The sequence below is a fragment of the Homalodisca vitripennis genome, chromosome 3 (genome assembly GCF_021130785.1).
Source record: "Homalodisca vitripennis isolate AUS2020 chromosome 3, UT_GWSS_2.1, whole genome shotgun sequence".
In the NCBI taxonomy this organism is placed as follows: domain Eukaryota; kingdom Metazoa; phylum Arthropoda; class Insecta; order Hemiptera; family Cicadellidae; genus Homalodisca; species Homalodisca vitripennis.
This window is the reverse complement of record NC_060209.1, coordinates 170,689,435-170,716,978: the sequence shown is the minus strand read 5'-3', so window position 1 is coordinate 170,716,978 and position 27,544 is coordinate 170,689,435. Positions and strand designations below refer to the sequence as shown.

The window sequence follows — 27,544 nt, the reverse complement described above, 5'->3', positions numbered from 1 at the left end:
ATTTATTTTCTTATACAGTTGAATCCGCAAAATAGAAAAAATAAAACTAATTTATTCTAAAACTGTACAGTATTGTAACCAACTTATACAAAATTCAATTAGGTTAGTACAAAATATTATGTTTATTATTGATTTATTTAAAAAAAATTAAGTGAATTAAATTAAACTTTCATTATTAAAATGTTAAGGTAATCATTACATTTGACAGATAACATTACACCCTTGTCAACAAACGCTGTGGAGTGAAAGGTAGCTTGATGTATAATTCTGATTGTACCGTATTATAGCACCTGACTCTTATCTAATCCTCTGTTGTTTAACTCGGCGATTATGCGAGGACACGCGCAGAGACTCGGCAGTGTTCCTCACCTTCACATCAAGTATGAAGTTCTTGCAGTTTTCTATTGTTGTTTCTTTTAGTTTGTGTACTATTGGAAATGCTTTGTAAGTAAACACATTTAATTGTTTCTGCAACCAGAGCATTATTGTTTCAGTCAGTGTGTTTCATTTCATGAAAATCTGTGTCCTTTAATAGATAGGTCTAACTTAATATGGCGTTATTATACAATAAAATATATTATTAATTTGCCGCAGATCATATGCCGTAGATAGATTTAATTTTCTTCATATTGAAAATTATTTCGAATTATCACATACATGAAGATAAGAAACACAATAATATACCTAATCGCTTAATATATAAAGCGTACGAAGTAGTGAACTAGTAGTCATATACTTTTCAGCTCTTTAGTTTTTTATATAATGTAATTATAAAATTATGTTTTCAAGTTCTTAATTAGCATTAGTGTAAGCTATTTAGAATAAAAATAAACCGGATGGTAGAAAAAACAAAAGAATGTATTTTACATAATAAACCTTTCTAGTTTTATTTAGACTTTTCAGAATTTTGTGCATAATCGATAATTACATCGGCAAGAATCTTATTTGACTGTACCTGAGATAAGTTTTAAGAAAAAATGTGTTAGAATACTTACTAATGGCTAATAAATTATTCATATTTAAGACGTCATAATCTGCCTGTAAGTGATTATAAATTTATTTTAGAGTATAATGAAGGAAGGGTACTTGATCTAGTAAACTGGCATTTCTAAGTTATAATATAACTTTTGGTCATTTTCAGAATCTACACAAAATTTAACACAAGAATACGTACCATTTGTTTATATTTAATTATGTCTGCATGTTTTCGTTCATGACTGAAGTTTAAAATTATATTGTTTGATAAATATCAAATACAGTTACAGCCTTCTCGTCCACGGTGCAGCCCCTCGTAGTCTGACCCTAGTTGCAGTATCTGTAGACAATATACAACATTCTTTATTAACAATATAATTAAGATATGTTACAGTGTCGTTAACAAAATTCTTTAGTAAGTCAACTTCATCATTTCATGAGAAGACCTCGTCCAGCGTGTAGAAAGCCTTGTCTTGTAGCCAACTCTCAAGGGCCTTCTTCATGGCTCTTGGATTGTGGTCCTCCAGATATTTTTTCAGATGTAGTGGTCTAGTACATCATTCATTTTTACTGTGTGTAGTTCTTTAATTTCATTGTGTACTTTCTAGTATTACTAATTAATGTGAAAGAATGCCGGCAGGAATTGTCCACCTCTGGAAATGAACGGCTCCAGCCAGTACGAGCTGGTGTCACGGCTGACACACCGCTGCCGCTACGATCCTCAGGTTCGCCCTGTCCTCGTCCATGGTGAGCCCCTAGCAGTCAGAGCCAGGTTGTACATTTACCATCTCCAGATGAAGCACTCAACTGCCCTGGTTAGTTAACGTACCATCTTAGATAGCTGTAAAGAATAATTTTAACAATAAGCATTTACAAACCTTTTTTTAATTTTTCATTTTTTTAGGGGTAGAGTAAAAGAAGTTTCTGGTACTTGCGCTTTTTGTTACTTCACTTACTTTTTGTATGTTTTTGGTTTAAAATAACAAAAATATCACCAAATCCAACTACCTGAATCAGTAACGTTCTCCAAAGTATTCTACCCGAGGGTCTACGTTGCTGTCAAAATAATATTTGTAAAGATTGTCTTCTGTTAACACTGTATATTTAAATATATTAATTTCATTTGGTCCTTATGTTCCACTAAGTTGAACATTTCCAATGTTTACATTATAAAAAAGTATTAATTTTATATATTTAAAAGCAATATTAGGAGGTTCAAATAACATTATATGATAATATAAATTGTTTCGGAAAGAATAAGTAAAGGTGTCGTAACATCCAAGGGGAAGTATGAAGTCCGTAGTACATTTTATGAGCTATTGAAATCATCACAAGCTTTCTTGAGTTCATAGTTAATATATTAGGGTTATAATACCGGATTTAAATTCTTCCTATTTTTATTATTGTTAGTTGCATCAAGTAGGTTTATATTTCCAAATTAAATTTTTTTAAATCAAACTTAAAAATAAAGTAATTAAGAAGTTTTCTTACGACTATGCTTTAATCGTTTATAAATGTTGGCTGAGAATATGGTTAAAGATGCTGTGTAAAGGAGAGTGTACAATTGCTATTGCATAAATAAATATCTTCATAATTCAGTAAGCGTTTTTCAAAGTTACAGACTCTGATTTACAAGACAACTCTTGTCATAGCATAGAAATCATCATTCAAATCTAAAACTAAATAAAATGACATTAAAATCTGTTTGGAATGATTTGAAACGAACGGTAACTAAGGCTCTTCAAAGCAGGGGGTAAAGTATTTTATATTTCCGGTCCAAAGTACCTAAAACTTTCTTGCTAATTTATAGACGGACCCTTGGCAAATGAAGTAGGTCGACCTGTGGAACACTGCGAGTGTTTATTTCATGCCTGAAAATAAGCTTTTTCCTGATATATTCAGGCTTGCCAGTCTGAATAACTTTGTAAATAAGTTGAACAGTTTGCAAGTAATAGCAATCTTTAATCGATAACACCTTAGACCCTAACCTAAATTCATTGATGTGATCAAATGTTTTGAGACTATAGACAAATCTTAAGGCTCTGTTTTTCAAACTAGTGAGAACCATTACATTTTCCTGCGCAAAGCAACGAGCGAAGGATAAGAGCATAGTATATTGTGGGGAAAATTGTTGAGCGGACAATTTCAAACTTACCAGACACTGGCAGTATTTTTACGCACACACGCGCGCACGCACACACACACACACACACACACACACACACACACACACACACACACACACACACACACAACGTCCTCAACTTGATCACGACGCTTTTACACATAGATTTTACATGACTCGTAAAATCAAGATTGGAATCCAACGTGACTATTTGGCTCATGTTATTAACCAGATGTGATAAAACAATTTATCCATTACTGAATTTATCATACCATAGTTCTCGGAAATAGGTTGGAAGGCTAGCAATGTACAAACATTATTCGTGTTTTCATTATATGATTAGTAAAGGAAATGTTGCATGTTGTTAGAAGAAAGAAATTGATTTTCACATCGAATACTATAAAATCTGTACAACACTATTCAAAATTCAAACTGATATTGAGTTACAATTTAACTATAATTATTTGTTTCTCTAAATATATATATATATATATATATATATATATATATATAAATATATATAAACAAGTCTTAGTAAACCTTTTATACTTGAAAAATAAGTCCTCCCAATGAAAAATACCATAATTTAATCTTCTGCTTGCAAATAAAAAATAAACAAATCATTATTTCGTATAATTTCCTTAAAACTATTACCTGGTTGACCACCGTAGTCTTCGGTACCCCTGTCAGTTTGCGTCACAGGTCAAGAGTTTTGATCGATGCTCAGTACACATTTTTCAGTGCGGCGATCAGAGCACACGGCGCTCGTTGCAGGACTCCTTCGTCTTTCAATGGCCTCTGGTAGGGCAGTTCGTCTTCGGGTAGGGCTATTTACTGGTAAGGTTGTATACCATAAATCACTATTTAGGTTAGGTAAAGTCTCGTTTTATCAAAACCAATATATTCCTCAAGGTAGGATAGTTAAAGTTTTACAAGTTAAGGCTAGGGTTGGGTAGGTTATAGTGTGGTTAGGTAGGTACACATGCGCTACTAAAATCAATACAGTGACACTCCTATACCGACTGATCTTTGCTTGTGCAAATAAATTAAACTGACGAAACAATACAAACAGGGCAGTTTTTATTTTTGTTCGTTCAACATTCAAGGCGAACAAAATGTCTGGAATTGCCTTGGTAACAAATTATTGAAACCACAACGGATAAAATCTATTAAATTTAATCTAGTAAATCTCTATTCCATTTTATTTAAATGAACAATAATGTAATGACAAAATGCCTGCTCTTGGAATAAGATCAATGTTGAATCTTTAAACGGCCGTCACTTCGTATAGAATATAAACGTTTTAGGAATCGTTCTATCAGGAAATTTGAACACTTTTACCAAGTATTGGATTTCGGTTATTAAAGAGAATATTTTAGATTTCCTACTTACGTATTTCATACATCCTTTATGTGTTTCATTAAGTTTCCTACCGCAAAAAGAAAGCGTGGCTGATACAATGCAATAAGTACCAAGGGCGGATCCAGGATTTTTGTGAGGGGGGGGCGGTCTGAGATTTTGGGAGATTTTTTACACATATGATTCATGTTGGTAGTCAAAGCTCTGTAATTTGACATATAATGTTATATATTGTATACTAATGAAAAAAAAGGGCTAAAGTGATAAATGAAAACAATGTAATATTTCCAATAAACCGTATATAATCTGACAAAAGTTGTAAAAATACAAAATTTTATCTTTAAAGTACAAAATCGAGTCTTCTGTTTTTTTTGGCTTGCAAATCTGTTAATGACTTTTTCGGGGCATACTTCGATGTCCCTGTGCACGTTTAGCAGAGCGAGTCCAGTCAACCTATCCTCTGCCATCCTTGTTCTGATCCATGACTTCAATTTTCTCAGAGTTGAAAAAGATCGTTCTGCCGTTGCTGTTGGAAAAAACAATAAGTTCTAACAGATTGGCAAAAAAAGGTCAAATGTTTCATACCAATGAAAAAAATACTTTTTACTAACAACCACACGATTTAAGAAAATACTATTAGTTTTACTGGTTTTAGAAATTATCTGCTAATAAATAATTTTGAAAAAATAGTATAAACAAAAATTACTTACCTATTGAAATTGGAAGAGTAAGCAGAATTTGTACCAAAGCCCTTAGAAGAGGGTAGCTGTTTTCATTTAATGCTTCAAAACATTTCATTGCTTTAGTTATAGTCTTAAATTCATTATAATTAGGAATGTTCTTGAGGGAGCATACTTCGTTCATAAGTTTCAGTAGCCATCGTGTTTTTGTTCAATGACACTAAACTGCAATACTTCATACATATGGGCTCAAAACTAGATTTCATATCCACTATTTTGTCCAAGTTTGTCGGAACGGTTAGGTTCAGCATATAACACTCCAGTGAATCGCTTGAAAATCTATCTGTCATATCTGCAATAATGTTATCCAGGATTGTTATGTATGCGGATTTTTTCCAATGTTGTATTGTACATTCCCGACTGTCACTGGACGTTGAGGGGTAGTTTGGTCTATTTACTTGCTGTCCCACAATTCTTGGAATACGAACTTCTATGCCCATAGACTCCATAGTCTTTTCAGCAGTATTGAAAATCAGAGAAAAGAATTGATCAGGATTTTTGCCTTTTATTCTGAAGTACTTTTATTGTGTGCATTACTTTGTCTCTTGCTGAACACAAGTCTATGGTTTCTGACTGAAGATATTTACTAAGAACACAGGTTGCATCCGTTATATCACTAAGACAATGCATAGTTATTAATAAACTCGCAAGTGGAGATAAGAGCACAATAAGCAATTTGCTTTGCTTGCTGTTGAGCTATCATTCCACTTTGAGACAAATTTTAAGTGCCTCGGCTATTTTTGTTAGGTCTTCTGTAAACTCAAAAATTGATTCATGCCGTTCTACCCAACGGGTCTCACAATATCCTCTCATTTGATGTCCAGTACTTTTTTCAAAATAGAGTTCCGTTTGGCCGAGGAGGTGAAAAATCTAGAAATCTCTTTTACAGTGCCTACTGCATTTCTCACGCTTTGGACTTTATTGCACTTTGAAATAGCCAAATTCAATGCATGATTTACTGCAGCCACATAAGGTGCTGTTTTATGGCAATTTTTTTAATTTCTGTCACTGCTCCTCGCATGTCCAGACATATTGACAGAGCATCCATCACAACCGATCCCTACACAGTTATTCATGTTCAAACCAAGCTGTTTGCATGAATTTCAGCACAGACTGTCCTAAAACCTCCCCCGTGATAACAGGTTCAACTTCTTGATCAGAATAGTTCGTACCCGTACCGTGGAGATCAACAAAACCTACAAAGTCTTCTCTTATAGCATTGTTATACAGGTAACGTAAACTAAAGGCTTAGCTGAGAAGTATGAGACGCATCTGTTGATTCGTCAAATATTATGCTATAATATTTAGCTTCTGATACTCGTTGAGTTATCACTTCCAAAATTTCATCAGAACAACATTTTATAAGGCAGTTAGCTGTTGTCTTGCTGATGTAAGTGGCGTTTGCTCCTGCAGACGTTCAAATGATCTTCAAGCTGAACATCCCCGCTATCTATTCTAAATCCGCAAAAGTGCCCTGAAATTGCCGTCATTTTGTACTGGATCATCTCCAACTTCAATCAAACTGCCATCATCCCTATGACCTCTAAGGGGTATGTTCTGCCTACCATGCAACAAAAATAGTTTTAATTATTGGCACAAAGCCTTGCACGATTTCTGCATGGTTTGGGCCTTCCTATTTTCGTTTAACAAATTAAGAATTTCTCCCTCAGGGTTTTCAAAAACAGATATAAAATGTTTGGCGTCAATTTCAGCATCTTTGTGATATTGTGTCGCTGCGTGACTTTCTAAATCTCCGTCCTTGCCTGAGAGTTTAGCATATTTCTGTAGAGGTTCAGTAACTAATTTCTTTAAAGAAACTGTATGCTGTCCTCCAACTAACTTTGATGGCATAGTACTGCACAAAATTTACAAAATAGCCCTTGCTTAGCTTCTGAAAAAACTAACCATGGATACTTTTCAAAATGGCCAATATTAGCTTTTCTTTGTTCTTCCCGTCCTCGTTTTACATGAGAGGATGTAGGAAACTTAAAGTCCTTTTTAGGCTTCCAATGATTAGTAAAAATACTATACTTAGTATGGGTCACTCATCTTAGAGATGTTGTTAATGTGAGACCCGATGTCGAAAGAGCACATGTTTTCGGAGATACTAACTTGTGAAATTGGAGGATGATGGCGCCGATTGTGGTGGCAGCGGCACGTCTGTAAACCTCATGCTGGGTGGAAACCTCAACATTTGAAGAAGGAAACTTCACTGTCTAACTTTGGTCTTTTAACAAGATAACGATCCATATTGCACAAAAATCTGTTAACACTCAAAAAGCTATTAAACACAAGCGAACGGGTACTTCACGATATTCACGAACGTACGCACTGAATCAACTGAGTGGCCGTAGTAGGCGGTGTGGTGTAGGCCTATCGTTGGGGCGGGCGGACTAGGACGACCTCATGCGCACGCACCGCTCCCCCACCCCTTCCGGTGATCATACGCACTGTTACCACCTCCCCTCTACTCATACACGAATTAAATCTACAATCTTAAGTACAAAATGTATGTTTGAAACACCGACAGTACCAATTACGAATAGTGTGGCCGATGAAAGCACCCTTTACTAACGAACAATATAGTATTACTTTAAGCTTAAATCTTTTATAAACAAACAAAAATTTGAATTTGTGACTACCGAGGGGGGGGCGCGCCCCTCGCGCCCCCCCTCTGGATCCGCCCCTGATAAGTACCAAAATGGCTAATTCAATTACCTATATATTTAAACTTGTTACATTATTCAGTCTACGGGCGTATCTAATGAATAAGTTGGATGGAGTGTATCCATCACAGCATATTCCTGCCCACCTAATACATAGCCGAGGCCTCACCAAGGGAAACAAAAGATTAGTTATATTTGAGCAATGCCAGTTAGTTATCAGGCCACACGGTTGACTCACCGTGGGATACACGTTTTGTCTGTAGTTGTGTTATCTCAGAATAAACGTGCAAATATTATCTTTCATCCTTATCAGTTAAGTTAGAAACACACATGTTTTCTGCAATTCTTAATAGTCTTAAATATTAAAATTTCCTTAGTATTGTTCATTCGAATCGAAGTAGAATAAAAGTGTTGTCTTCCACTGAGAACATGTTTGGAACATAATACGTTCTGTCATGAGTTTAAAGTTCTACTGGTCCCACTATTTTCACTAATTAGTTTATTCGACAATCGTCGTGAAATGGATGTCACTGTCCAATGGCTTATAAGAATAAATTGCAGTAAAGGTAGAGGCCTCAAACTATTAATTTTCCTTAATATGTCAAACCTCCAAATGTTACTTCAACTACACAAGTAGATTCAGCAAATGGGTAGTGAACGTTGTCCATGCAATTTTGGAATGGCCAGAGATACTATGTCGTAAGTGTATTGTTTTATTAAAATATGATGTGTGCCACTATGACAAAGTCATTAATTTTATTAAATAAATGAGATAAAGTACCTCCAGGAACTTGCTAAAGATTTTGTTCATTCTGACCGGTCTGCCTGTACCTCTGAAAATAAAGTTTATTTTAGCATTACACTATTATATGTAATTTATTTATTATATTTAACATAATTTACTTAATGTAAGTCACTTAATATAATTGTTACATTATTTTCTAATATAGTTACAAGTTACTCCTTTATTTATGCATTCATATAGTGATTGGATAGTGTGTGATGAACAGCAAGAGGGCATGATGGAATAAGGTTGTATTAAGAAAATTGTTCAGTATAAACGGTTTCATTTTCCCACCTCTACTGTCCCTCTTTTTTGACTCATCCTTTATCCTTTAAATAAGATGCAAGTTCCACAGACATAGACTTCCATTTTAAAGCTCGTTTCAATTTGTTAATCTATAGTGAAGAGAGTGTGAACACTACTTTACTTAATCTGCATACAGTATTAAAGACCATTCTCAATTCAAAACCGACTTTGATAAATATATTTTCAAATTCATCAAAGACGAGTGAACACAATTCCATATTTTTTTTTCAAAAGAGATATTTTTATTTTTATTATGAATCAAGCTAAATATATCCATTAAGTAACCTTTCTGAAATTAAACCATTTAACGTTGGTTGGAGTTGTTACTGGCACGATCAACAGCTTTCTAATGTAAGACCTTCGTTGAATTGAATAGCTCCAACGATTTCAATAGCAATTAAACTATTTTTACCATTGGGGAAAATCTTAAGACTAAAGTCAACGTTAGTTGGAGTTGTTACTGGCACGATCAACAGTTTTCTAATGTAAGACCTTCGTTTAATTAAATAGTTCCAACGATTTCAGTAGCAATTGAACTATTTTTACCAGTGGGGAAAATCTTAAGTCTAAAGTGAGACTTAAATCGAAGTCCTTAGCTTTTCAATTAATACACTTATGTTATAATAAATTATGGCACTGAAGTTATTAAAATTCCAATAAAAACAGACCCAGACAAGGAAAGGCTTCTGCACGTGACATGACATTATAAATAAAAATACATATACTGTCTGCTGATTAAGCCAAGTCCTTGTTTATAATAATATCGGAGTGTAAAGAGATTATTTAAGACCAGTGGAGCGTAGCCTGAAGGAATTTTTAAAATAGAAATAGGCCAATATTTTAACCAGGGACCGTAAGAATTTCCATGTGAAATTTCAGAAGTTGGTCTAGTAGTTTTTTCGAGAATGCACAATAAAAATGGCATTCTCAAATAACCCGTTTAGGAACTTTTTTAATTGAAAAATTCTCTACTTCTTGATGGATTTATGATATAGTTTTTTGTTGAAAGATATCTCTCTCTCTATATACTATCAATCATGGCACAATCGGTGACTGCTGAGGCATTATCCATTTTTACTCCGAAAATGTATCCTAAGAATATAAACAAGAGCTGTAAATATTACGTTTTTCGAAACATTTGGTAACCAATTGACTTAAAATAGTAAACACGTTAACGTTAAAACTCAACACGTTTTAACGTAACTTTGTAAAATCATATTTTGTGTGGTTTGTGTAAAGTCTAATGTCTTTTTGATACAGCAATTCAAGGTCCAGATGCTGGTACAGTTGAGATGGAAAGACGAGCGTCTGGCTTACAGTAACTTCAGTGAAATGACGGAGCTGATTGGGCAGCGGCCAATCGTTGACAGGGTCTGGCGTCCTCATATTTTTGGGTCTAATGAACACGAGAGCAGCCTCATGGGACTAACCTTCACTGACCAAGTCATCTCTATCACACCTCATGGGGACGTGCTGTATTCTGCCAGGTATTGTTTTACTATCATTTACTAGACAATGACATACAAGTGTGTACCACCAAATGCCTTTATTTTCCTGCAAAGATTTTGTTGTTAGAGCCACTTAAAATACAGCATATCATAAATAAAAATACTTCACCGATTATTCAATCATATAATAAAATATTTATTTACAAAACAACGTTTTAAATTAAACTGTATCAAATATCACAAAACCAAAATCTAAATCTTTTTAATTGCAGCGAAATTGTTTACAATGTATGGCACACGTCAATATGGACTTTCTAAAATTTCTGATATTTTTGAAACAATACACATTCATACATACAATTTTACAATCATCTTCCATTCATCGCTATAATCCTACCCACTTAGTACAGCGGTACAGCGAAGTCAGTCTTCAAATTTTGCGGTCTCCCAGTCGAATGCAAAAAACTAACCTGCATTATAGAATGTTTGAGACGAGTTTTAAACACCTTAGGCGTTGGAGCATCTTTAATTGAATTGGGCAGCCTGTTGAGGAAATGAACACCCGCTTGCGAGGGTAGGCGTATACAAACCACCGTTATGTGATATGTTTCCCAGTTCGGTAGTTGACTACGCCACGTGTCTCACATATTGTATGTCTTGGCCTCTGATTAAGGCACATTCACACATAAAAAAAAGTTATTTCCAAAGTGTAGACGCACAGCTACACATTCTTGAAAGCATGCCTGCATAACTCTAAATTTGATTTTTGGGATTATTCGTATCGCTTTTTTGTGAGTCTGAATGCTCTTAGAAAGTGAGTGTTTGCGCAAGCTCCCAAAGTACTAACATCAAGAATCCCTCAGAGTTACGCCTCACTGGCCTATAAAGTTTTGAAAAATCCCATCTTGGTCTGTAAAGTTGCAAAATATTGGAAAAAAAAATTGAGACAGCGTGTAAATGTATTCAACTGTTCTGTGTAAATATTGTTTTATGATAGTACAATTATGTGTTTTCATTAGTTTAATCACTATTTTCAATTTTGTTAACATTTATAGTTTGAAAGCATAGAGTAAACTAGATAATGACAACATAAGTAATTTCAACCTTTTCTGCAATCGCTGTTGAGCACATAATAAGAAAATATCCAGATAATAAAATTAAATGTTTCAGTAAAAATGTACTTTTAACTGCACATTTTAGCAAATATTAACTATGCAGTGTTTTTTTTCAGTCATGCACACAGTACTATCGTAATAAAGTTATAGAACTTAAAAGTAAAAATATATATATATATATATATATATATATATATATATATATATATATTTATTGCTATTGCCATTTATACAATTTAATGTAAATATATATATATATATATATATATATATATATATACAGGGGTGCTGAAAAGTCCCGGGACGGTCTAATAACTTTTGAACTAATTACAATATAAGAACCAAAATTTACATCAAGCTTTTGCTCATATAAAACTATTATTTTATGTATTTCACCATGATATCCTGCTTATGGGGGACGTCCCGCTAGGGGTTGGTAAAAATTCTTAAATAGAAGCATAGGTCGAGTCGTACATCAAATTAAAGCTCTTTTAATTAGAAACATTTTGGCGAAAATCTGACGTAAAACAGTTGACTCATTACAAAATGGCGGACACTCAAAGATTATAAATATAGAATTTTTCAAATGCAAACATTCTGGTTGTTAGAGAAAACTGAGACACTTAATCTTTTATTTTACTTCTTTTACTTCAAATCACTTACCAATACAGTTATAACAAATGTTCAAAGTGTTTGCCTTCAGTTTGCTGACAATATCCCAATCGATTGTAGAACGCTGATGAGACATATATAAAAATATATAAAAAACAAATATCAAATTAAGTATATTATTATACATTATAGATAAAGATATTACATTAAATAGATCAAAAATGAAACAGTCAATAAAACTTTAACTACATAACATCTCAACATAAAAAAATATAATAATACTTCTTCCCCGTATTCAGCAGTCTTTTATAGTGGCCTACTTTTTCATGATACAAGTATCTTGTGTCAAGATCTGACGATATAAGTTTTGTTATTGTATGTGGTAATTTTTTTTATTTAAAAATATATAATACGTTAATTACGGTCTTTCATTATATTCTTTTTTAAATAGCCTAGATTTCTTAATTTATTTTAAAGTAGTGTAGCTGAATATCCATGCATGAAACACTGTTTTCATAATAAAAGAATGTTATTATTTTTTCTTAGTACCATAATACGGGGGATATTGCTAGGGCGAACATTTAGTATTATTATTATTTAATAATGTAAAGAGATCTCAAGTAATAATTTGTAATACTACATTTATTGGAAGAAACTAATCTACTTTACTCATACGAAGTAACAATTGTAGTAATTTAACAATAAACCATTTCACGCCTAAGTGCATTGAACAACAGTTTTATTTGCCAAAACCTTGGCTTGCAATGGTTTTCTTGTACTTGTAGCTCTTTTATCTTATTATCAATTATTTAAAATAACGCATTTTTGCGGAAGGTTCTCTAATAACGTATTAAAATGTTCTTTGAATGTATTTTAAATTTCTGAATAGTTGTAAAAGTCCTTATCAAAGCCCAGTTTCATTCTTGATGCACTAGGTGGTGTAGGCCTAGGGGCACAGGTAGTCACAGGAGTCACAGGTTCACAGGAGTTTTACTTATACCTGTTGGCCACAAACATTTTTAATACACTCAGGATATGGCTTCTGCAGTTAACTCAGAAAAAATCATAAAGTCACTTGAACCCCTTGGCTTCTGACCCCTTCATATAAACGTTACTTTTTAATATAACATGTGGGAAATCAGTTCCGTCATACTGTACTGATATAATCATAACATTCACGTATAGGGAGGCAACAGGTGACTTGTTTTACGACGTACTTGTGTATTGTATGGATAATACAGTTAGTTTTATAATATGTCTTGGTCCGTTGCAGATTTCATACGAAACTGCGGTGTGAGACTGAAGAAGGGAAGTTCCCATTTGATTACCAAACTTGTCATCTAATCATGAATAATTGTAAGTATAGTTTACACTGGCAATGTATGTAAATATTTATATGGTATCAGATTACATAACATATTGATACTATCATGGATATTAAGGAAATAAAATCTTCAGTGTATTTTTAGGAATAAGTAACTGCTAATGTCAAGATAGTAACGAATGGGTTCTGAGACCCCCCCCCCCCACTCCTACAATCAGGACTTACAATAGTCACAAGCGACAATAAAGATTTTATATGACGTTCAAAGCTTTTTATTGTGTTAATTAATTCTTAGTTGGATTTGGAACGGCATGAAAGATGTCGCCCTTGGATTTTTTATTATAATGTAGTAAACAGCTGATTGCTATTTTGCGAATACAGTATCACAATATATAGTGAAACTCAACGTAACATTGACTGTGTTATAACTATATTCATTCAGCTTCCCTATAATAGTATACAATTTTTAAAATTAGAAAATATCTATAATAAATTTTGTACTTTCGTTAATTCAATATTAAAAGCATTGTTGTCTTTAGTCTGATAATACAAAACTGTTGTGTTTCTTACACAGGGAGGTACAACCTGAGCTATGTTGTACTACAGTGGGAGGGCAGCAAGCCGGTTCTCATGACTCCTGATGTCTCCAGTCTGATAATACAAAACTGATGTGTTTCTTACACAGGGAGGTACAACCTGAGCTATGTTGTACTACAGTGGGAGGGCAGCAAGCCGGTTCTCATGACTCCTGATGTCTCCAGTCTGATAATACAAAACTGATGTGTTTCTTACACAGGGAGGTACAACCTGAGCTATGTTGTACTACAGTGGGAGGGCAGCAAGCCGGTTCTCATGACTCCTGATGTCTCCAGTCTGATAATACAAAACTGTTGTGTTTCTTACACAGGGAGGTACAACCTGAGCTATGTTGTACTACAGTGGGAGGGCAGCAAGCCGGTTCTCATGACTCCTGATGTCTCCAGTCTGATAATACAAAACTGATGTGTTTCTTACACAGGGAGGTACAACCTGAGCTATGTTGTACTACAGTGGGAGGGCAGCAAGCCGGTTCTCATGACTCCTGATGTCTCCAGTCTGATAATACAAAACTGATGTGTTTCTTACACAGGGAGGTACAACCTGAGCTATGTTGTACTACAGTGGGAGGGCAGCAAGCCGGTTCTCATGACTCCTGATGTCTCCAGTCTGATAATACAAAACTGTTGTGTTTCTTACACAGGGAGGTACAACCTGAGCTATGTTGTACTACAGTGGGAGGGCAGCAAGCCGGTTCTCATGACTCCTGATGTCTCCAGTCTGATAATACAAAACTGTGTGTTTCTTACACAGGGAGGTACAACCTGAGCTATGTTGTATACTACAGTGGGAGGGCAGCAAGCCGGTTCTCATGACTCCTGATGTCTCCAGTCTGATAATACAAAACTGTTGTGTTTCTTACACAGGGAGGTACAACCTGAGCTATGTTGTACTACAGTGGGAGGGCAGCAAGCCGGTTCTCATGACTCCTGATGTCTCCAGTCTGATAATACAAAACTGATGTGTTTCTTACACAGGGAGGTACAACCTGAGCTATGTTGTACTACAGTGGGAGGGCAGCAAGCCGGTTCTCATGACTCCTGATGTCTCCAGTCTGATAATACAAAACTGTTGTGTTTCTTACACAGGGAGGTACAACCTGAGCTATGTTGTACTACAGTGGGAGGGCAGCAAACCGGTTCTCATGACTCCTGATGTCTCCAGTCTGATAATACAAAACTGTTGTGTTTCTTACACAGGGAGGTACAACCTGAGCTATGTTGTACTACAGTGGGAGGGCAGCAAGCCGGTTCTCATGACTCCTGATGTCTCCAGTCTGATAATACAAAACTGTGTGTTTCTTACACAGGGAGGTACAACCTGAGCTATGTTGTACTACAGTGGGAGGGCAGCAAGCCGGTTCTCATGATTCCTGATGTCTCCAGTCTGATAATACAAAACTGTTGTGTTTCTTACACAGGGAGGTACAACCTGAGCTATGTTGTACTACAGTGGGAGGGCAGCAAGCCGGTTCTCATGACTCCTGATGTCTCCAGTCTGATAATACAAAACTGTGTGTTTCTTACACAGGGAGGTACAACCTGAGCTATGTTGTACTACAGTGGGAGGGCAGCAAGCCGGTTCTCATGACTCCTGATGTCTCCCGTCTGATAATACAAAACTTTTGTGTTTCTTACACAGGGAGGTACAACCTGAGCTATGTTGTACTACAGTGGGAGGGCAGCAAGCCGGTTCTCATGACTCCTGATGTCTCTAGTCTGACAGAGTTTGACCTTATTAAACTGGACACCATTACCTCTATGGACATAAAGGGGAAGAGAGACAGCTTTCTTCTTTCCACAAGTATAATAACTGTATACCATAATAGTTTTGAGTCCTAGTGTTCTAGGGAAAAACATTTAAAATAAAGTAAGGTGTGTGTGTGTGTGTGTGCGCGCGCGCGCGCGCGGGCGCGGGTGTGTGTGTGTGTGTGTGTATGTATGTGGTGCACACACAAATAAGATAAAAATAAGGTAAATATTTTATTTTTTAGGTCAAAGTATCTATTTATCAAATGCAAAAATAAAAAGTTCTAACAACTAGTGTACTTATTTAAATCCAACAAGCTAAGTAAAATGGAAATACAAATATACAATATGTAATGTTGGTTTTGTACAGGGCGTTTCAAAAAGGACTTTACAACTTTTAAAATTCATATAAAATTTATTAAAAAAAGGTACAGAACTGGTTTTTGGCGTTGTTTTAAAGGAAAACAATTCAAGTTTTGACTCGCGTAGTCCGTTAGTGTGTAATCGCGCCGCACAAGCGCTAGTAACAGTTACGTTAAACATGGCTGTCTTCACTGGACCGGAGCGTGCTAGTTGTGTATTTTGGTTTGAAGAATCGAAGTCTGCGACAACAGTTCATTGTTGCACTTGAAACCATACCGATATTCGTTTTTACAAGGAATAAAAGACACTGATAAGATTGCCCGTAGGAACTTCTGTGTGGATATGTTAAATCGAGTGGATGATGATGAACATTCTTGGACAACATAATGTTTTCTGACGAGTCCGCTTTTCACATAATTGGCAAGGTAAACACACATAACTGTAGGATTTGGGGCAGCGAAAATCCACATGAAACATTACAACATGTTCGTGATAGCCCTAAGGTTAAACGTTTTTTGTGCGTTGAGCAAGAGGAAAGTGTACGGTCCCTTTTTTTCCAAGAGAGCACCATCAATGGGATAGTGTACCTTGCTATGTTGCAACAATTTTTAATACCACAGATCGATGAGGATGACCGAGAACGAAATGTTTTCTTTATGCAAGATGGCGCACCACCACACACTATCTGACTGACGTCCGGGATTTTCTAAATGACCGCTTCCCAGGTCAATGGATTGGCCGTGATGCGCCAATTGCATGCCCCCCCCGTTCCCCAGACCTGACGCCGGTAGATTTTTTTCTTCTGGGGTTTCATAAAAGATATGGTGTACGTACCTCCTTTGATGGCCACTCTACCTGAACTTAGAGCAAGAATTTACGCTGCTGCTGAGCAAGTTACACCTGAAATGTTGGTGCGAGCCTGGGAAGAAATCGACTACCGATGGGATGTCTGTAGAATAACCAACGGAAGCCACATAGAACATCTTTAGTTTAAGGTAAAAAAACTGGAAGGTTTTCCTTTCAAATAACACCAAAACCAGCTATGTACCTTGTTTTATAAAATTTATATTAATTTTTAAAGTTGTAAAGAACTTTTTTAAACGCCCTGTATTAGGAACGTTCAAAATATTGGTAAAATTTGACTGAAAGAGTTTTATTTCAGCACTATCAAAGTCTCCTAAACTTGTAAATGTTTTTAGAGTTATTTGTTTGATTTGTTTTTTGACACACCAACATACCTAAAACCTTTAAGATCGTTTCGACCCACTTATGAATATGTGGATTTAAAAAAATACTTCAAGAAAAATATACCGAGCGTAAAAACAGTACGGAAACTTTGTTATAGCTTCTAAACTATGAAACTTAATTGATACACTTTCCACTTTGTTATCCGTTAGTTGTAATATTTTCACGGCCTTCTCACGAATTTAGTACGGTCAAAAGACATCCCAACGAAGAGTTGTCAAATCATTAAGTTTTAATGTAAAAAGCTCTGTTTAAAACTATTAAAACTCCACAAATCCGGCTTCGAAAGGGTGCCTCTAATTAGAGTAATAAGCATTTAATTGGATGGGCGCTTTGTAAATATAAATATTTATACTTACTTGAGTATGGTTGCACATGAGCAACAATACATTTTATAGATAAAGAAATATAATATTATGCCATCGATTGCACGTGTTCTTGTCTTAACAAAAAGCTTTTATCCATGTAATGAGAAAACAATTTAAATCCACGAATTTATTTTCGTCCGAAAAAATGTATTTAAAACATGTCATATTTTTTTACTGCTTCTGTTTTAAAAACATGATTTGAATCACTTTTGAGTTTTTTTTTTATTTATTTAAGAACTGAAAACTTATTTTATAAAGTTATTTTAGGTACCATAATGAGGTTCCAAATTTCACATCACACAGTAGAATTTATGTTTTGTAATATGTATGATAAAGTGTGTTCCTTGTACACTGAGTAGATCGGGTAATTCATCGGTATTAGTATTGTATAAACAGAGATTGTGATTTTACTGCATATTTTTAATAATAATATTGTATTTATTCAGTTAATTTCTTATTAATTTTCTTTTTGTTCAGTTTCAGAAGACTGTGACGGCTGGTCTCATCGGTATCAGTCTCACAATGACTCTGCGGGGGACGAATATAATTCTTGCGGTAAAACTTTATTTCCTTATCTATTAAATTGTTTTGGTGTTTTATATATAACTTTGAATGTGCAGGGTATGTAAGAACTGTACTGTAATATTTGGGCAATTTATTCTTTGGTTGAAGGCAAACAAAAATGTAATGTAGACAAAGGTGATATAAATAAATGCTTGGTTTACTCTATATATAGAGGTTTCAGATTGTATTGTTTATATCAGAAATCAGTAACGACAAAAAAATCAGACTTGGCATAGTTATTGTTCTTCAATTTCAGACCAAAAGAGAAAATTAATGTTACAGTACCATAATATCATGATTAACATGGCGGATAGCTGTAGTTTTTAAATCGTAATAACTAATAAGATTCAGTTAATACCTTACATTTTGTGTAAATGAAATTGTTATTTAGTTTGTTGTTGTTATCATTATTTATTGTTGTTTTTATCGAGTTAGGCCCTTTACAACTATTTTGTTAAAAAAAGATATCAAATTGAGCAATAAATACATTTTAATTATAATACTCACACACATACTTACTTTTGATGGCTGTGTTTTGTACGATCATAGTTTTGCATAGCAATTTGACACCACCACAGTACGAGTATATGTCACTTCTGACGAATGGTGTCGACAACAAAAGTGTTTTCGCTCTCCTTCCAAAAAAAAAAGAAATATTACATCTTTTTTATTTTGACGGTTCTGTGTTTCGTACGATCATAGTTTTTTATAGTAATTTGACACTACCACAGTACGAGTTGGTATTACTTTTGACCAGTGTTGTTGATAACCAAAGCGTTATCGCCCCCCCCCCCCCAAAAAAAAATAACAAAAAATTAAAATACGTTTACTTTTTAATACGCTATCATGCTTTCTCATACTCCTGTTTTGTATATTTTTAGTGATTCGCAAAAGCTCCCTGATTGTGGTGTTCAACTTCGCTCGCAAGTTTGGCTTCTACTTCTGGGACTACTACGTGCCAAGCGTGCTGTTGGTAGTGACGTCTTGGGGCACGTTCTGGGTAGATCCCGAGGTGGTCCCGTGTCGTGTCTGGCTCGGTATGTTCTTACTACCTTACACTTTATATTATCTTGGTAGTAATCTTAGATTGGAAATGTTTAGAATACATTAGTAACATTACAACCACTTCATAACTCGTACCGATTACAAGTTCAATTTCTCTTAAATAGTAGAACAAGCGCTTGTGAATCACCAGCCCCAAAATTTTGATTTTTTTACAAACTGCTATGTAATTACTTCTGAAGGCTTAGTTAACAAAGGATGTAGTCACCGCAAACATTTCAGTTCTGTTTGTTTATTGTATCCAAGACAAGGCAGTTAGACAAAGAGACAATTAATTGTGGGCTTTTGTAATTTATAAGAGTTAAGTTAATTCTATTTCCTATGAATGAATATGGTGTAGCACATAATAATTTAGTTTCATTAAGTACAGAGTGAGGCAATGAAACGGCACGATTTCGACTCTGGTTGACGAACGTTAAATAGTAGAACAAGCGCTTGTGAATCACCAGCCCCGAAATTTTGATTTTTTTTTTACAAACTGCTATGAATTACTTCTGAAGGCTTAGTTAGCAAAGGATGTAGTCACCGCAAACATTTCAGTTCTGTTTGTTTATTGTATCCAAGACAAGGCAGTTAGACAAAGAGACAATTAATTGTGGGCTTTTGTAATTTATAAGAGTTAAATTAATTCTATTTCCTATGAATGAATATGGTGTAGCACATAACAATTTAATTTCATTAAATCCAGAGTGAGGCAATTAAACGCCACGATTTCGACTCTGGTTGACGGATGTGATGGGGGGGGGGGGTTATGAGTGTGGGGTAAACATCCTTGAGCGTCTAGACAAGTGAAAATTTCAGTATCCACGGAGTGTTGGCCGCGTGCACAAAGTTCGTGTGCTGTAAATGTATATAAAAAAGGCGAATAGTGTGGTTGGCACTAAGCGCACACTCCGTCGAAAATTCATTCTACCGCCACAGGCTCCCGATCAATCAAGGACAGCTGTCCTCCTTTTGCGCGAAAAACTTTGACGCCACTGCGAACACCACAAAGAAACGAGATGGTAGTGAAAAAATAATCCGGACCTTAGAGAGTTTGATTGGGACAAAGTCCGCAAAAATCAGCAAGACGGCAAAGCGCAGAACTTTGTCTCAGAAATCGATCAGTGAGATGGATTTTTAAGGATGAAATACACTATCCATTCAAAATTCAGATAGTGCAAGCCCTACACCTATTGACTACAAAAATCGTATACGTTTTTGCCAAACTATTCTTAATGTTACTCGCATGTCCAGGACGTCTTATCAGCAGGAATGATGATATCCCTGGCCTGTCCGTTCACCAGATTTTACAGCTCCAAACTTTTTCCTTACAAAAATCAAAGTAAGTAAAAAAGTGGGTTATCTTAAGTGGTTTTCGAAGAAAGTAAAGATTTTCGAACGAAAGAAGATCTGAAGGAGCGAATTCGGCTTGAAATGAGCAAAATTCCGTTGCAGATGCTACAGGCGGACTACATCTCAGAATTCGACAATATATGGAAAACCACGGACGCCACGTTACTAGCACTGTATTCTAAAAGTTATTGCTTTTTTAAGTATAACATTAATTTTCATTCATGTACTTCATGTTTCACGTTAAAATATTCTTTTTTGTAAATAAATAATTGGCTATTGTTAAAAATCGTTTGAACAATCACTACCACCCTGTAATTAATGATCTGTAAATGTCTTTAGAAGTAATTATCTTTCAGAAAAATTTATAATAATCGTAAATAAGTAGTTTTATGTTTGTACTGGATTCAACGTAAACTGTTCCAAATTGTCTCCGGTTAAAGTGTGAACTCTTTTAAATGCTGTAAGTATTTAAAATGTGTATAAAGTGTAGCTTGCATTTTCTGTTAAATTCTTACATTTTTTAATTTATTCTCGTTATTTAACTGAATGTTTTCTTTTTAAATTTCCTGCCTACCAAATTGCTAGATTTTTCTATACATTTTAAAATTATACTGTGCTTTTATTACAGACAACTTTTTTAAAGTTTTAAAGGTTTAAGTCATCAACGTTTAAGTCACAATGTTGCTAATGTAGACTTTGTGTAAATATCCTCTTTTTAGATATGTTTTAATGCTTGTACAGTTTGACTTGTTTTGAATAACCATTGTTGTTATTTTAGATATTATTTGGTTGTATTTTTTGACTTGCTTTGCATGCTATGAAATGCACTATTGTTTTATGTTTTTTATCTTTATTATAGTTGTTTTATGACTGACAAGATCTGATGCATGTTTATGTCCTTGAGATCAATAAAGTTATTCTATTCTATTGCTTTTCTAGTTCTAATATTTGAGAATAAAAAAAATATGTTTGTTGTCTGTAAGATTTAAAGAGACATCACTTTATTTCATTATTTTTCGACAAACGCTTTGTATGTAATTAATTTGAAACATTTTACATGGATCGGGCAGTAAGTTTTTCGTATGTATATATTGTGAAATATCCAGGAATACGAAATATCTGTTGCAGCAACCTGCACAATGCTTGGGTTCTTTGGTCTGGGAGTCATGAACGACGCTATGCCCAAACTGACACAACTGAAAATGAACGATATTTGGTTTATTGGCTGCAATCTCTTCATATTTTTGTCTCTAGCGGAGTTTGCTTTTGTAAATATAGTGCACAGACAAGAGTAAGTAGTATTATATTTTATCTTTGTATTTCACAGTCAAATCACTAAAATTAAACAACTCTTAATTAAATGTATAAAGTATCCATAACTATTATACAAAAATCCATATAATCTAATCATACAGTTGCTTAGATAGAGTTATATTTTCTACAAAGTATTTATTAAATAAGAAAATAATTCCTTCTTTAAAAAAACATTTTATTTACGTCTTTATGTATGTAAGTGTTTTACGAATAAAGTACTATTTCTACAGTATTTATAACACTTAGCATTATAACTTTACATTTATCTTTGTCTACTGTTGCCCAATGGTTACAACAAAAATGCCATAGTTTTCCAAATAACTTCCGGAATCAATATAAATAGTTCCAAAGAGTTAAAAATGTTACAATTTACGTTATAATACAAATTTACTAACATCTGATTTTTGTGTGTGTTTCCATTCTGGTTTTTATCAAATTGGTCACACTATATAATTGCAGTGATTATATAGTTACACGAAACTAGTAAATAACTAACCTAATATTGTTAACTAATCTGAAATTTTCGAATTATCCGGAGAATAGTATGAACTAATTAATGGCAAATCGAGTGGTGCATCAGGTTTATTTATAGGGTCAATGATAACTAATTAAAATTACCGATGAAAATTAATTTGATATAAAAGTTGTCTTACCCGAACAATAACGATACATTCAAATAAATGGGAAATTTTTTGCTCTTTGAACATTTTGTCCACCAAATGGAAATTTAATATGATTACAAATTCAAATGTTGCCAAATTCCAGAAACAAGGAGGTTCCACTCACAATATATTCCCTTTTTATCAATAAAGAGACATTCAAATAAAAGGAATATATGTCTGATCTGGGGAAGTTAACGTACTCTTCCCGTCTTATACCAATGAATGCTAAATTAATTTTTCTAACAGTTGTTAAGACAAGTTGTTTTAAAAGTCCAATAAAGGATAACTTATAAGCATGAAAAGTAATGTGTTGTATATTTACTTAAACAGGATTATATAGAGAATTAAAAGAAATATTGTCTAAAAATCGACTTTTCTCACCATTCTTCCCCTATTGAGGGTAAGATATACGATAATAAAATATCAATACTTACTTTTCCTGTTCCATACATTTAGTTTTTAGACAATCGCTAAAAATGTCTGAGCCACGTTTATATTTCAGTTTTTTTTTTAAATTGTCTGTGCCTGAAATATAAATCGCCAAAATATTACCGCAGGGTTCGTAAACAATTTGCATTTTAATTACTAAAGTATAATTTTAGTGTACATAAGGACATTTTCTGGAGCTGACAAAGAAATTTACCTTTTTCATAAATTCGAGACAGTTTAAAAAATTACTTGGAGTTAAATTCCTTTGTATATATTGTGCTGATATAATTATTCAAGTCATAGGTCATTGCACTCGGAGTAATAACATTCTTGATTAATTACTCTTTAAGAAAGTGCAGGTTTCCAAACATGTTTAATATTAACACTACCCGATAACCCTTTCAGTTTAAGCCGGTACAGGCCGATTCACTATTGCTAGTCATTCCAAAGAATTTGGAAAATATAGCGCTATAACAGGTTTTGGTACATATCTGAAAAGATTTCGCTTTATAAGCTGCTTGACAGGGTACCTTTTTGAAATGATCCGATAAGACATTATATGTATGAAATACGATTAATTATGCTTCAATCCTTACTTACTTCTTCTCTATCATTTATAAAATTGGTTAAATAGTTTTATTTTTCCAGAACGAAACATATACCACTAAAACGTGCATCCAGTAAATATATTTTGAAATCGTCTTTGAGAACGGAAAGTATACCTTGGAAACGTAAATCCTCCTCCTGTCCATCGTCTCCTGAACTTAGGAGGCAGAGAAAAACTGCCCTTGCTGCGAAGAGAAGACAACAGGTAACCAACTGTTTGCAATTTTAAAAATTAATATTTTTTGTACATCTTCGGTTAAAGTATATAATTGATAAATATTCTGGACTTTTTCAATTTTTACACATTATTGAAGGATGAAGAGAAATCGAATTTTGAGAACTGTGTACGCTATTACATAGTCATGTGGTGCCATAATAAATACATAAAAAGAGTATAAAAGAGTATTATATAGGATTTTATTCAGTTAGTTAAAATAAAATCAGTGCTATTAATAGGCCGCTTTGAAAGCGACCTGGAGGGGGGAATGAGTGAGAGAGAGATGTGGAGAGGAAGAAGAAGCGCGGACTCACTTCCCTCTCCACATTCCTTCCCAACCAATCCTTAGTCGCCACTACCACTCGTAGGGTATGTGTTACAAACAGCTGTTTTAAAAATCTATTAATAATTACAACAGCTGTTAACAGTAAACATTTATTAAATACTTCCTAATTATACTAACATTTTAAATAGATGCAATGCACTATTGTTAACACAAATAATAATATTTAATAATATTTGTTATTACGTAACAACGAGAATAACAAAACATACTGTGATGCTCCAAAACACCAACACGGGGAAGCAGAGTACCAGCAAGAAATAGATGAAGCAGTGAAAGAGGGCATGGCGGTAGGCGTGGTCAAGCTCCTGCTCCTCCCTCAACCCCCATGCGCAAGAAACCTTCGCGCAGGTCGCTTTCAATGCGGCTCATCTATAGATGCACGTTAATTTTTTTTCTTTTGACAATTTTATTTAAAATATGTTCAGACATTCTTAGAACAATAAGTAAATTAGATAAAGTAATAAATTAACACGAGTTAGACTCTATCCAGCGATAGAGCTAACACAAATAAACAAGAAAGTTTGAAATTAGAACCTAAGAGGTAAGTCCAGGATTGAGTGTCTCTTCAGACGTGTAACTGACGCACTATTATCCAACAGGTTCATCGCAAGGTAGTTCGGATGAGAATACACCTTGTCTTGTTACTTCTTGCTGTAGCGAGTTATTTCCTCTTTTACTGTGGGAATTTTGGTGTCTTGATGTATTAATTGATTAGTTATATACCACGGAGCTTCCAGGATGTTCCGAAGGACTTTAGACTGAAATCGTTGGAGAATTTCGATGTTGGAGTTACTGGCTGTACCCCAAAGCTGTATACCATAAGTCCAAACAGGTTTCAAAATCACCTTGTATACTAACAACTTATTTCTCAATGATAATTTCGACCTCTTGTTTAAAAGCCAGGATATTTTTTTGAATTTTGAGTTTAAAAATAATCTGTTGTGCTAGATATGAGAACGCCAAGTTAGTCTTCGGTCTAGATGCATACCCAGATATTTCACTTATTCAGATTGGGGGAGGAGGACATTATTAAGAGAGACAGGTGGGCAGTTAGCAGGCCTTGTTGTGAAAGTTACATGAGTGGACTTGGTTTCATTAACCTTCACCCTCCATCTCACAAGCCACTCCGACAAGTCATCCAGCTCAGATTGTAGTCGTTGGGATGCAGTTCCTGGGACTTCATGAGAGGCTAGTATAGCGGTATCATCAGCAAAGGTGGCCATGGTGACATCGGCTCGTACAGGTATGCCAGTTGTGAAGAGGGTGTAGGAGATGGGACCCAATACACTGCCTTGTGGAACGCCCGCCTCAATTTTGTGGAGGTCGGAGTATTCGTCTTGAAATTTGACTCGAAAAAACCTGTTTGACAAATAGGACTTGATGACAATAAAGAAAGAATGAGGAACAATTAGTTTTAATTTATAGAGGAGACCCTCATGCCAAACTTTATCAAAAGCCTGACTGATATCAAGAAAAACAGCCGAGCAGTATCTTTTTGCTTCCAGATCTTCCTTCACTACATTGACCACACGATGAATCTGCTCAATGGTAGAGTGCTTCTGGCGGAAACCAAACTGATGGTTGGGGATAAGGTTGCCGCTATCAATAACTTGCTGAAATCGTTTTAGAAAAAGCTTCTCAAAAACTTTTGAAGTCACAGGCAATAGACTTATGGGCCTATAAGAACTAACCTGATGTGGAGGTTTCCCAGGTTTAGCTACCATGACAATTTCCGATAATTTCCAGTGTGCTGGAAAATGCTCAATTCTCAATATTGCGTTGAAGACAAAAGTCAAAAACATAATAGCTTTCCTCGGCAGTTCTTTTAAAATCCTTCCTGTAATGAGGTTATACCCAGGAGTTTTGTACGGCTTCAATTGTTTCACAATTATTTCAGTTACTTCAGAGGGAGTAAAGGGCTGAACAGGAAGTGATAGTTGGGTAGGTGATTCTAATAAGTATTCAATTTCTGGATCAGGAGCTTGAGCTGAGTCACTGGGCTTGAACTCATCGCGTAAGTGCGTAGCGAATACTTCAGCTTTCTCCTTGTTGTTCTTGGCCCAGCCACCACCTGGCAAGATAATCGGAGGAATCGGCACTCTTGGACTAGTCATGTGTTTAGTAGTTTTCCACATTGAATATTTCGTGTCTTCTGTAGACTTGCAGTAAAAACCTGAAACCTTTCATTATTGAAGTTAGATAAAAAACGTTTAAAATCCCGCGCCGCTCTATTGAAGTTGTTTTTATCACGAGGGTTCCTGGAATTTTGCCAAATCCTACGAAGTCTTCTTTTTTTGAGCAATCTTTTTCTTGATGCTAAGAGGGTAGTTCAGGCCATTAGTGGTTCCATTTCGTTGATACGGCGTTGATTGCCAAGCACACTTCTGGACTGTCCTGTTAAACAATTCAACAGCTTCATCTATTTCACCATTTGTCTTCAAGGAAACGTGTAAATGCAAGTTTTCATCAAGAAGAGATCGAAATTGGTCCCAGTCAGTATATTTAGAACTTAACCGCAGTGGACCCTCTGTAGTAATGGCAGATGAACTTAAAGTGAAGATCAATGGAGAATGGTCTGAGGATAAATCAAGACAAGATTCTACGCGTGTGTACGTTTAGGAAATACCTTTAGTCACGAAGAAATCAAGCAAATCAGGAATTTTTAAGGGATCAGTAGGCCAATAAGTCGGTTCTCCCGTAGAAAAATATTGATAGTTATTGTCGTTGATAGTCTTGAGGAGATTACGGCCTCTGGGATTGCACAGCCGAGAGCCCCACGTTAAATTTGGAAATAACGTTCAGCGTTAATTGCGCGTTAATTTTAATAAATACATTATAAATCGAACACAATTGATTGAAATCAGCTAAACCAATTGCGGAAACTATTCATTGTATTTGACTGTGTTTTTGACGATATTTAAATCCAAACTAATATTTCTAAAAATTGTCTTGTTTTAGAAATCTGTTGCGTTTGACCTTGCGATGGAAGACTTGAACATTGACGTAAGGATGAGGCGGCAACTGTCAAGGAGGAGACAAGCTTTCGCAGGCACCCACATGACCAACATTGAAATGGCAAACTGGATTGACAGACGTAGTCGAATTCTCTTTCCTGTTGCTTTTATCATTTTTAATTTACTATTTTGGAGTGCAATGTTTATTTAACTATATAAACGCCTTTAAAAACTATTATATTATAAAATATGTAGTTTAAAATAAATCATATATTTTATA

The 27,544-nt window shown here is 34.8% G+C and overlaps 1 protein-coding gene across 1 annotated transcript; it reads left to right on the top strand.

Moving 5' to 3' along the window:
- The first annotated feature begins 360 nt into the window (after nucleotides 1–360).
- Nucleotides 361–27,544, top strand: LOC124357765 (pH-sensitive chloride channel 2-like). The gene is made up of 10 exons (XM_046809803.1): nucleotides 361–444; nucleotides 1,616–1,790; nucleotides 10,216–10,442; nucleotides 13,404–13,486; nucleotides 15,693–15,854; nucleotides 18,253–18,330; nucleotides 19,221–19,376; nucleotides 21,865–22,027; nucleotides 23,790–23,952; nucleotides 27,269–27,544. The coding sequence occupies exons 1-10, from the start codon at nucleotides 383–385 to the stop codon at nucleotides 27,473–27,475; spliced, it is 1,476 nt and encodes a 491-aa protein (XP_046665759.1). The 5' UTR covers nucleotides 361–382; the 3' UTR covers nucleotides 27,476–27,544.

Excerpts from the sequence above, each read along its gene's own strand:
- LOC124357765 (XM_046809803.1), top strand. The coding sequence starts at position 383 with ATGAAGTTCTTGCAGTTTTCTATTGTTGTTTCTTTTAGTTTGTGTACT. Across the intron at positions 1,791-10,215 it reads TGAAGCACTCAACTGCCCTG|CAATTCAAGGTCCAGATGCT; the intron begins GTTAGTTAACGT and ends TTTTTGATACAG. Across the intron at positions 18,331-19,220 it reads GGACGAATATAATTCTTGCG|TGATTCGCAAAAGCTCCCTG; the intron begins GTAAAACTTTAT and ends GTATATTTTTAG.